The following is a 12,066-nucleotide window of genomic DNA, read 5'->3' on the forward strand; positions in this document are numbered from 1 at the left end:
ATTCATTGAAGTTATACAAAGAGATAGATAGTACATAACACATAATAATAATATATATATATATATAGATGTATGGATATGACGATGATGAGAATGATGATGAAGAGGAGGAGTTTGAAGAGGTCAATGTTAGAGGTGGATTGGGACTTGGCATGTTAGACAATAAGAAGAAGAAGAGAAAGTTTACAAAGGAGGACGCTATATATGGTGTGTTCAATGAAGATGATAATTACCAAGATGATGAACTTGACCCAGAGGAGCAATACAAGAAGATGAAGCACATGTCTGCTGGTATCAAGTTTGTTGCATCAGGTGTCTACGATCCCAACAAGAATGCAACTCAAGAAAAGGACAATGACAAGGACAAAGATGGAGAGAAGAAAGAGAAGAAGGTCAAAGACAAGGACAAGAAGAAGGACAAGAAGAAGGACAAGAAGAAGGATAAGACCAAGGACAAGACAAAAGACAAGCAAGCACAAAAGACAAATGATAAACAAGACGTCAAGTACACTGGCATTGGACTGTCAATGCTAAAGAAGATGGGTTATGATGGTGTCGGTGGCCTGGGTGTGGGAGGCACAGGCATCGTCGAGCCTATAAAGTCATTCGCAAGACCAGTTGGTGTTGGTCTATCATACATTGCAGAGCGCGTCGATAAGCGTTACGATAATGACAGTGGCAGCAGCAGTGGCTCATCAGACGAGAGTGACAGTGACTCGGGCCTGGGACCAGATGGCGGCCGCACTAGTGGCAAAGGATGGAAGAAGCGTGCACAAAAGGTCAAGTACGACTTTGATGAGCATGTCACTGGGCATGGCAATCAACATCATAAGCATCATCACCATCATCACAAACATCGTGATGATGACAAGAAGACCTCGTCGACGACCAAGACGACATCATCTGCTGCACCTCAGTTGATTGTGGACATGCGTGGACCCACCGCAATGCTGAGAAGTGGTGCAAGCGAGCAGGCATTGGGTGTTGAGGACAGCGGCCCCCTTTCACAGCTCAGATACAACATCGGTCTGCTGATCAAGATGAAGGAGGTTGACATTCAGAACGCAGACAACAAGCTAAAGTTTGAACGCGAACGAGTAAAGAGTCTGGCCAACTCGGTGCAGAAGCTCAAGCTGGCGGTGCAATCCGACGAGGAGCAGATGGCGCGCGTCACCAACATCATGAAGCTGATCAAAGAGGCGCATCAATCACTGCACCCTGGCGCACTCACCCTTGACGATTCATTCAAGCTGTTCAAGAAGCTGCGAAGTGCCTACCCCCTGGAGTACCAAAAGATGAAGCTATACAACCTCGAGGTGGAGTTGGTTCGTCCATTGGTAAGTATCTATGATGGTGGCCACATTCATTCATTTTGGACACTCACTAACCTTTCACTCATTCACATTCAATCAATCAATCAATCACACAAAGTTACGCAAGGAGATTGAGCGATGGGACATCACAATTCAGCCAAAGAACTTGTTGGAGGAGATGCTGAGATGGAGGACATTGTTCGATCCACAGTACGCACAGCTGAGTAATGAGCGATCACAACAGTCAACGACGACCACACTGAATCAAGGCGCAGACGTTTACTTCATATTGATGCGCGATGTATTCTTGCCCGTGTTCAAGACATTCATCAGGACCAAATGGTCCGTTAAGGAGGACCCGGGACAAGTGGTCTCTCTCATTGGATACTGGAGCGAGGCATTCCCCACCGTCATCTTTGAGACATTGCTCGAGCATTCGGTGTTGCCACGTCTACGCTCGGCCATTGGACAGTGGGATCCGCTGTCTGACCCGATCCCCCTGCACACCTGGGTCCACCCCTGGATCCCATTCCTCAAGAGCGAGCTGGAGGCTCTGTACCCTCAGATCAGACAGACTCTCATTGGCGTGCTGGTCGGCTGGCAAGCTGGCGACGAGTCCGCACACGCATTGCTCGAGCCATGGCGCACGGTGTTTGAAGGCAACTCAATGGACTCGCTGCTCAATCGATCGATCGTGCCAAAGCTCAGCGAGGCTTTGCGTCAATGGCAGCCATTGCCACCCATTGGCGAGGCAATACCAGGTGGCAACCCAATCGAGTTCCTCATTGAATGGAGGGATATGATGTCTCCTGCATCGATACAAGCTGTACTGGACAAGGAGTTCTTCCAACGCTGGATCAAGGACTTTGTCGACGCGTTGAACACCAAGCAGATCACCGATGACCAGATGTTGGACTGGTACGGCAATTGGAGACAGTGCTTCGAGGTTATCTGGGAGAAGAATCAGACATGGCTGGAACCATACTTTGGCGTCGCATTGGACATCATCGATCGAGCGAGCAGGAATGAGTATCCCATTGCAGTCCCAGTGTTGGTCGCGTCCAAGAGCACCTCATCCTCAAAGGCACAAGTCGCTGCCACTGTACATAATATAACAAAGACTACGACAAAGACAAAGACAACAACAACTACATCCAAGACCAGACACATGTCAGAGCCATCGATCAAGGAATCATTGGAAGAGTTGGCGGCTAGTATGGGACATCTGTTCATACCATCATCGGTCTCTGAGACAGGACATCAAGTGTACAAGTTTGGACACATACCAATCATCCTGGACAAGGGTGTCATCATGCTCTATGACAAGTCTCACCTTGAGCCAGCCAACATCGAGACACTTATCGAACGATTAAGCAAGAAGTAGTGAGAACTACATGAGCCTGGCCTCGAGGGTCCACGCGCCCAACCCCCAAAAGTGTGATTGATCGACCAATCATTCATTCATTCATTCGTTGCAAGCTTAATCTTGAGATAGATAATGAGCATACAGATACTAAGATCATTCATATACAGGTCGTCGCACTCTATATCATCATCACCATCATCATCGTTGTGTCGCCTCACTTCTTCATCATCCTCAAACTTATTCAATCAATCACATACACATCAAAGGTATCATTCCACAATGAGCAATAACGACAACAACAACAACAATAGTAAACAACGAATGGTTATAGGAGTTGGACAACTGACAAGTACCAACTCAAAGGATGAGAACTATAATGTGTGCAGGAGGTTGGTGGAGAAGGCTGCAGAGCAGGGCGTTAACATGTTCTGTCTGCCAGAGAACTTTGCTTTCATGTCTGGTGGCGTCAACCAGTTTGAATCGAGAGAGAATGCCGAGCCACTAGATGGTCCGACCATGACACGCTACGCACAGTTGGCCAAGCAACACAAGATGTGGCTGTCGCTCGGTGGCTTCCATCAGCGCATCGAGTCCGACCCCGACTTTATCCACAACACTCACGTCATAATCAATGATCAAGGTGATATCGTCACTACCTACAACAAGGTATGTACTCTCTTGGGCGCCCTCGATCAATCACTCTCCCATCCTCACTCACTCACTCAATCAATCAATCAATCAATCAATCAAGATACACCTCTACGATGTAAACATACCGTCAAAGGGCATAACATTCAATGAGAGCAAGGTGGTCAGGCCAGGCGATAAGTTGGTCTTGTGCGATAGTCCAGTGGGCAAGCTTGGTCTGACGGTCTGTTATGATGTTCGCTTCCCCGAGCTCTACATATCACTGCGCAAGATGGGCGCACAGGTACTGCTTGTGCCAGCAGCCTTCATGAAGAAGACGGGCGAAGCGCATTGGAAGACATTATTACAGGCTCGTGCCATTGAGAATCAATGCTATGTTGTGGCGGCCGCTCAAACAGGACAGCATCATTCCAAACGCGAGAGTTATGGACATTCACTTATCATTGATCCGTGGGGCACTATCCTCTCCGAGATAGAGTCTGGTGAGGGTATTGCCACAGCATCGATCGATCTAGATCATCTCGACAATGTACGAGAGAACATCCCAGTGTCCAAGCATCGCAAGCCAGAGTTATACTCTATCTAATGTCTAGTGTTGTACAATTACAAAACAAATGCAAGGTGGTCCACCTTTTGACGTCTCCTTCCTTGTGTCCCCCTTGGGTCGTGAATGTGTCAAAGCTCATTGTCAATCAATCTTGTCATTCATTTATTCAAAGTAATAATTATACTTATAAGTATATATATATATATATATGCTTGCACAGAGTATGTGCTTGCAAGCAAAGTAAACATGATGGAACATATGAAGAAATGTAGATATAGAGGTCACAGGAGTAGTAGTAGTAAAGACAGGTGTCATCATTATATAAGTCAAAGTCACATGTTTATACTATTATTGTTCACATGTTCATTATATATATCATCAGTGAATAGTAGTACTAGCAGTAGTAACAACTACATCAACAACAATATATCATCATTCACATCATCATGTTCATTACATCAACAACAACAACCTCTATTTATTAAAGATAACAATCATGTATATATGGATAGTGTATTATTAAACAACTTTAGAAGTAGTAATAGTAAAGATAGTTATAATAGTAATAGTAATAGTAATAATAATGATGGGAGTAGGATTGAGAAAGAGTATATAGTGATGTTCAAAAAGTACATGGACCAGCGTGATCATTATGGTGTTGTGGCATCGATGTTGAATGACAAGACAGATAGCTTGTTATCATGGAAGATAGTACCACGCGATAACCCTGCAGCAGCATTGCCATCAGACTTTGCATTGGTCTCATTGACCACGACTGCGACCACCTCAACACTGGGTGGTGGCGGTTGCCCATTGGAGCGTGGCGAGTACTCATCGCATTGTGACATACTCTTTAGACAGACGTTGGACAGGATCAAAAGTCACAGTGACATTGTCAAGGCAGTGTTCCCAGAGCGCAAGATCGTCGATCCCCTCAAGGGATGGGATGATCCATATCCAGACACAGAGGTGCTGGTGGGACGCAAGCCACAAGGTCGCTTCCACGATCAGATCCCAGACATGAACGATCATGAGGTGATCCTCGATGAGCATGTCGATGGAACAAACAGACATCTGTTCGAGGCCAATCAAAAGGCCTTCCAAATCACCGAGGTATTGGACGCACAGGTCATCTGGGACAATGGATTCACGGGCAAGGGCACAAAGGTTGCGATATTCGACACAGGTCTGCATAAGGACCATCGACACTTCCGAAATGTCAAATCGATTCATGACTACACCAGCGAGAAGATCTTCAACGATGAGATTGGCCACGGCACTTTTGTCACGGGCGTCATTGCCAGTGACCATGAGGAGTGCCCTGGTCTGGCGCCAGATGCCGAGCTCTACATCTTCCGAGTGTTCACCACCAAGAAGCTCTCATACACATCATGGTTTCTCGACGCATTCAACCACGCCATTCATATCCAAGTCGATGTGCTTAACCTAAGCATTGGTGGACATGACTACATGGATCGACCATTCGTCGAGAAGGTCTGGGAGATGAGCGCCAACAACATCATCGTCGTATCAGCCATCGGTAATGATGGTCCACTCTACGGGTATGTGTTCTTTGCTCGCTCACTCACTCCCTCACTCAAACACTAACGAATAGATTGAGCAGCACACTAAGCAATCCAGCAGATCAATCGGATGTCATTGGCGTCGGATCAATCGATGAGTATGACAAGATAGCCTCGTTCTCATCACGAGGAATGACAACATGGGAGATACCTGAGGGTTATGGACGAATCAAACCGGACATTGTGACTTATGGCTCCAACGTTCAAGGCTCAATGGCACCAAACACATTTACATCGAACAAACAGTGTCGCCCTCTATCGGGAACGAGTGTGTCGTCTCCGGTCGTAGCCGGAGCCATAGCACTGCTGATCAGCACAGTTGACAAGGACAAGCGAAGCTTTGTCAACCCGGCCAGCATCAAGCAGGTGCTTCTCGAGTCAGCGCGGCCCATACCCGAGGCCAACATCTTTGAACAGGGACATGGCAAGCTCAACCTGCTTGAGGCGTACAAGTCGCTGAGCAAGTATAGACCACGCGCATCATTCTCGCCCACCTCTGTCGACTTTACAAGCTGCCCGTACAACTGGCCCTTCTGCACTCAACCGCTGTATTACAGCGGTATCCCAACCGTTGTAAATATCACAATCATCAATGGCATGGATGTGTCAGGGCAGATCGTCTCACCGCCCCGCTGGATACCAGCCAGCCGCGATGGAGATCTGCTACACGTGTCATTCAGCTATCAAGAGCTGATCTGGCCGTGGACTGGCCACATTGGACTACATATTAGCGTAAAGGAGGAAGCCATTGACTTTGAAGGAATAGCCGAGGGCTTTGTACAGGTCAACATCACATCACCTCCACAGCTTGGCGAGCAAAAGAACAGATTCCAATCCATGCTATTGCCCGTCAAGGTCAAGGTCATACCAACGCCACCGCGCCACAAGCGTATACTCTGGGATCAATATCACAACCTGCGCTATCCCTCTGGCTTCTTGCCCAAGGACGCCCTGGACATTCGAGACGAGCCGTTCGATTGGAATGGTGACCACCCTCACACCAACTTCCGCAACTTGTATCAACGACTGCGAGACATTGGCTACTATCTTGAGATCATTGGCTCTCCACTGACCTGTTTTGACCCAGAGAACTATGGAGCCTTGCTCATTGTCGATCCCGAAGAGGAGTTCTTCCCCGCTGAGATCAAGAAGATCGAGGAGGATGTGCGTAGCAGAGGACTCAATCTTATCGTGTTTGCCGACTGGTACAACCTTGACATCATGGAGAAGATCAAGTTCTACGATGACAATACTGAACGACATTGGACTCCCGCCACTGGTGGCGCAAATATCCCAGCAATCAATGACTTCCTCTCCAACTTTGGTATCTACTTTGGCGACACTGTATTCAATGGTGACATACAGATTGGCGACAACTCTGCCTTCTTTGCCTCGGGTTCCTCGATCATTGGCTTCCCCAAGGGTGGACATGTTTACTCTGCCGAGTTACTGGACCTAAACCGTCAGGTATTGATGCGACGCTCAGCTTCACAGACCGTTCCAATTCTCGGACTCTACCAGTCTCTATCAATGCATCATGAACAAGTTGCCTCAAGCAGCCACAACAACAGTGGAAGTAGCAGTAGCGGCGGTAGTAGTGAAGGTTATCAATCAGGCATTGTTGCTGTCTTTGGCGATTCAACTTGTTTGGACGATGTACGACATAAGATTGGCGCGCATCAAAAGAATGTCGACGATTGCTACTGGGTGCTCGAAAGCATACTCAGTGCCACACAGGACGGAAAGGACGTGCGAGAGGTGTTCCCTGGAATCACCACACTCGATTCACCACTAGTGCCACACGACAAGAACAACAAGTATAAATACGACATACCGAGCCGGCCCAAGGATGGAGACCTGATTGTCATGTCCAAGGTCACCGGTGTACAGAACCTCTCGGAGGATCAATGCTCACAACGGCCGCACCAGCTGGAATCAGACATCTATGACTGGGCCAATCTTTACAAGTACGCCAACATCACGTGGAGGCAACGTAGTCGTGTGCTTCCAAACCTACAGATGCCCTACATTCCCAGCAAAGACCTCGACGACATTGACTCGCAATACTTTATTCCCTACATCCTTGTGCTGTTGGCGCTGATACTCTTGATGGCACATTTCTTCAGACGCAAAGAGAGGCCTTCCAACAACGCGGCAACGGCACGACTTCAGCCCCCATCCAGCATACGAATCGACACTGGAGAGGTATAGTGTTGGCATTGTAATAAATACTTTATAGTCACAATCTTAGTTTATTACATTGCATATCCAATTGGATCATCACTCGAGGTGATGTGTTCCATGATTAGTTATTGACTCTGACGACGAACAGATATCTTATCCTAACTTGAGTTGTATCGTACACAATGAATTCGTTGTGAGTGCAACTGGTACTTAAACCAGTCGCGACAACAGGTCCTCTGAACACATTGACATCGTTACTACAAAAAGAAAAGCATGCGGTTAGTTCATGATCGATTGGACAACACTAATTACCAATTGTAATACTTACTAATCCTCGTAGCGAGCAGGTGCTCTCATTCCAAGTGCCTTGGTGCTGTGATATCCAAAGGAAGCCTTTTCCATGTATTGGTCAGCGTACAATCCCTCAGATGATCCAAGAACAACCTCTGAGAATGCCAACACTGCATGTGGATAGTTGGGAGTGGTTCCACAGTAGCCCAATGAGACACTGAACGTGTCGGCAAAGTAGACACCCTTGCCGAACCTGAGGCCAGTCTTTGGTGCCTCTGCTGGGCTGATCCTGAGACCCTGTCCCAAGATACCAATCCAGTTGGTCGTCCTCGATCCATGCCACCTGATGATTGAATATGAGAGGGTCAGTAACATGTCCAATCATTAAGTCATCAACAAATACTTACAAGAATGATCTGTTTGGATTGTGATCCCATTGAGTGAATCGTTCTGCTTCTCCGTTTCTGTTGACTTGGAAGATGTTCTCAATGGTGACCGACATGTCGCCGTCCAAAGTTGAGAGTGCCAGATCATTCAAGAAGGCAAACTGCGATGATCCCTTATCGACTGGCTGAATGTCTGTGGCAAGGATGGCGTAGTTGGTGTCCAATGAGTTTCCAGCCTTGATGGATAGACGACGCAGATTGTTGGCGATCTCAATGTCGGCCATAGCGTCAACCATTCTAATCTTCTCGGTGAGTATCTCAACGTTGTCAATGAGGATGGGTGGGTTCCTGCCAAAGTCATGTGGGATGAGAGTGTAGAACCTGTTGGTGGCATCGAGTACCTTGGCCTTTGGCGTATCGGGCAACGCGAGCAGGTCCTGGATCTCTGTGAGTACGGCGTAGGCAGACTTGATTTGTCGCTGTGAGATCTTTCCAAGAGGCATCTTGTCCAAGTTGACCTTCATCGACTTGAGTTTCTCGGCAATGTGGCCAAAGTTGTAGATGATGCGCATAAGTTCTTGAGTCTCCTGGGGTAGCGAGGTTGGTGCGTTTGAGAGGGCAGCCGTATCGTCGACAAAGTTGTCTGACGCACCATTGTCGTGCTCCTCGTCCTCCAGCTCGACCATGTAGTACTTGCCGGGCATCTTGAGGTTCTGTCCACGATCCTCCCAGGAGTATCCGGTCTTGTCTTGGAAGTGGAACTTGAACTCCTTCAATGCATCGGCCAGAGTGGAGTAGACAGCATCGGTGACGCCACCAATTGATGTGCCGATACGACCCCACTTCCTGAACAGGTAGAACTTGGCGCTTTTCTTGACCAGTTGCATCTTGTAGAAGCTGTTGCCTCCAGTGACCATATCTGCAAAGATCAATGACACATTGTAGGCAGTGTAGCCAAACTTGTCATTGTACTCCATCTGAATATCACCCTTGCCAAAGTCTGGATCGACCTGGAGGTAGACCGAGCCCTCTCTTGGCTTGTCCTTCTTGATGATTGGCGTATCTGAAACAGACGAGGGGACGGGTGAGGTTGGGTCAGCAGTTGATGTGGGGGAGGCTACTCCACTCTTGATGTTTGGTGGCGTGTAGTCTGTGAGCTCAGCGAATGGGTGAGCGTGGGAGAACTGGAAAGAGGACAGGAAGGCTGATCCAGGTATCTTTGGAATCTTGAATCTGTACCTCTTGATGTCTTTTCCATTCCAATCACACTTGGTATAACTATGTTTGAGTGGAAGTTGGTGTAAGTTTGGTGATTGTGAGTGGTGAATGAGGTGTAAGACTTACGAGGTCACCCATCCCTTGCAATAGTAGTTGTTGCCATCGTATTGGACTGTGAGGTCATTGCAAGTTGGACATGGACCGATGCGACCATAGGCCATGCCATCGGCGACAGAGTGGAGTACATATGCTGGAGACAAGTTCTCCAAGGTATAGTTCTCGGTGTATATCTTCTTGATCTGGATTGGCTTGAGCTCGGCAAGTCCATCCTTGATCTTCCACACATCATTGTTGTACTGTTTGATTGGTAATTATATATAAGTTATTGATTGATCGATTCGTTGATGGTATAATACATACGTTTTGCAACTCCAAGGCATTGTTGATTGGCGAGGCATCACCAATGATCTCGCGCACCTTGATGTAGTCCTCCCAGCGGAGCAACTCAAAGTGCTTGAGCTGTTTGATAAAGTTGACCTTGTCGAAGCGGTAGCACTTAAGATGATACCAAGACACATCATAACCATCAAACACACGACTCTTTGTCTCGAGTCCAACACGAAGTGTGTCCTGTTGGATAGTGCCCTTGCATGTCTTACAAGACGAGCGGCCAGACTTGGAGTACTCGATCTGATGTGGATATTCACTCATTGTTCTTAGGTATGCAGTTGGATGTGGATAATAATACTACTATATTATGTGTAAGGATGGATGTTGTTGTAAGATAATGAGGGAAACATTGTTGTCTTCATTCAATTCAAAGGTAGTGGCGCCTCAATTTAAGTTTCGTTCCTCGAAATGACTGATTTTTTAATTTATGGTTTGATGTAACCTAGATTATCTGAAGCTGAGCATGAGGAGACTGGTGATGGTGGCTCGTTCGTTGTTGATGTAGGCAGAGATACATGTCCTTTACCATGCTTATTCGATCGTCTGAATGGTATGAATCTGTTGTGTGTAATGTATCCTTCAATGTTCTCAGACAGCACGACCGAATGATCATTGGATAACATACGCACAGTGATGTAGTAGCTGCGCTGTGACTCTGTTACCATTGGTCCATTCCTATTCTGGTAGATATGATACGTGTTGACATCTGGATGATATGGAATGGCCAATGGTCTTTGTTTGCCTATGAGCTTTTTGATTGATAAATCTTGTTTGGGCACCATCAATGGGAACCATATCGGCTGAATGGTCTGCAGGTCAACATTGATCAACTTGACACTGCTGGGCAAGTGCCACAGTCCATGATCGTAGTTGATGTGTAGTGTCATCTGAGTCAATGAGTCTGGCAATACACCTTGACTGATGTAACGAGTGTAGTTCTTGCCAAACTCTAGCGTTTGTAGGGTTGTTGGAAGAGTGTCCTTCTTTAGAGGAAGGTCAAACGTGTTTCCAAGGGTCAAGGAGATGAGACCATCTGGGAGTACACCAGATTCGATCGATTGATTAAATGCCTCACCAAACGTCAACGATGTAAGGGAGTCAGGCAAGGAATCATGACGTATAGGCTTGTTGAACCTCAGGTCGAACTTTAGATTGAGTAAACTATTCGGCAGCACATTGGGAACAATGACAAGATTGTATCCACGTCCAAGTACCAACTTCTCGAGCCCTGTTGGTAGTGATGCAGGCTCCAAGTATCGATTGAATGTGTGGCCTACATTAAGGTACTTGAGAGACTGTGGAAGCACTCGAGGTGCAATTGAGTAGTTGTAGGAGTCGCCTAGTTTGAGTGTTGCGAGGGCAGTGGGCAGCACAGATACGACCAACTCTGCGTTGAAGTGATAGCCAAACTCAAGATGAATGAGTGGTGGCGGGAGGAGTCCAGGTCCGATGATCTGATTGAACTTATATCCAAACTTGAGGTTTGTAAGGCTTGCGGGAAGTGATCCCCGACTCATCGGTTGATTGTACCAGTAGCCAAACTCAAGCGATGTGATTGAAGCAGGTAATACATTTGGAAACAATGCAGTGTTGAACTCGTCTACAAAGCGTAGAGTGAGCAATGTTGGAGGGAAAGCATTTGCACTGAGGAAAGTTGCGTTGTACACCATGTCGATTGTTTGTGTACATGGTATTTGATTGTTGCTGGTGTTGGTGACATTGTCGTTGTTGTCACTGTTGTTGATAGCAAATAAAAGATTGTTTCTTATCTTCTTGACGATGTTGTTGAATGATGGTAGTGTTCTACCTTTATATAGAGTGTTTGTTGGAAGGATTTGAAGGCAGGATGTTAAGGTACTTCCATCATTGTTTATAATTGATTGTATATATTGATCTCTCTTTTGATAAAGCAGTCTACATGTTAGAGTTAGACAAACTATGTCGACATTGGAATTAACTGATTCAACAATATGTTGTATCAGTATATAAGGTAGTGTGTCCAACATTGTTGTTGAGTTGTTAGGTTATATGTGTATATGTATATGTACAAATAATTGATAATTATTATTCTTGCCAACTT

At 46.5% G+C, this 12,066-nt stretch overlaps 5 protein-coding genes across 5 annotated transcripts; 3 read left to right on the forward strand and 2 right to left on the reverse strand.

Annotated features, from left to right (window-relative positions):
- Positions 1-68: 68 nt before the first annotated feature.
- SAMD00019534_054240 (hypothetical protein) lies at positions 69-2,697 on the forward strand (the record flags this gene model as incomplete). The annotated part of the gene is made up of 2 exons (XM_012898915.1): positions 69-1,337; positions 1,432-2,697. The coding sequence occupies 2 exons, from the start codon at positions 69-71 to the stop codon at positions 2,695-2,697; spliced, it is 2,535 nt and encodes an 844-aa protein (XP_012754369.1).
- A 270-nt stretch (positions 2,698-2,967) lies between these two features.
- Positions 2,968-3,913, forward strand: SAMD00019534_054250 (hypothetical protein; the record flags this gene model as incomplete). The annotated part of the gene is made up of 2 exons (XM_012898916.1): positions 2,968-3,345; positions 3,431-3,913. Coding segments are annotated over 2 exons (861 nt in total), but the record flags the coding sequence as incomplete, so codon positions are not given.
- A 594-nt stretch (positions 3,914-4,507) lies between these two features.
- SAMD00019534_054260 (hypothetical protein) lies at positions 4,508-7,668 on the forward strand (the record flags this gene model as incomplete). The annotated part of the gene is made up of 2 exons (XM_012898917.1): positions 4,508-5,436; positions 5,490-7,668. 2 exons carry the CDS (start codon positions 4,508-4,510, stop codon positions 7,666-7,668), a joined length of 3,108 nt encoding a protein of 1,035 aa, XP_012754371.1.
- Positions 7,669-7,968: 300 nt separating this feature from the next.
- SAMD00019534_054270 (hypothetical protein) lies at positions 7,969-10,247 on the reverse strand (the record flags this gene model as incomplete). The annotated part of the gene is made up of 4 exons (XM_012898918.1): positions 7,969-8,275; positions 8,340-9,596; positions 9,663-9,892; positions 9,957-10,247. 4 exons carry the CDS (start codon positions 10,245-10,247, stop codon positions 7,969-7,971), a joined length of 2,085 nt encoding a protein of 694 aa, XP_012754372.1.
- Positions 10,248-10,420: 173 nt separating this feature from the next.
- SAMD00019534_054280 (hypothetical protein) lies at positions 10,421-11,737 on the reverse strand (the record flags this gene model as incomplete). The annotated part of the gene is made up of 1 exon (XM_012898919.1): positions 10,421-11,737. A coding segment is annotated over one exon (1,317 nt), but the record flags the coding sequence as incomplete, so codon positions are not given.
- Between the last annotated feature and the right edge of the window lie 329 nt (positions 11,738-12,066).

The sequence above is a fragment of the Acytostelium subglobosum genome (genome assembly GCF_000787575.1).
Source record: "Acytostelium subglobosum LB1 DNA, scaffold: scaffold10, whole genome shotgun sequence".
Taxonomy (NCBI): Eukaryota; Evosea; class Eumycetozoa; order Acytosteliales; family Acytosteliaceae; genus Acytostelium; species Acytostelium subglobosum.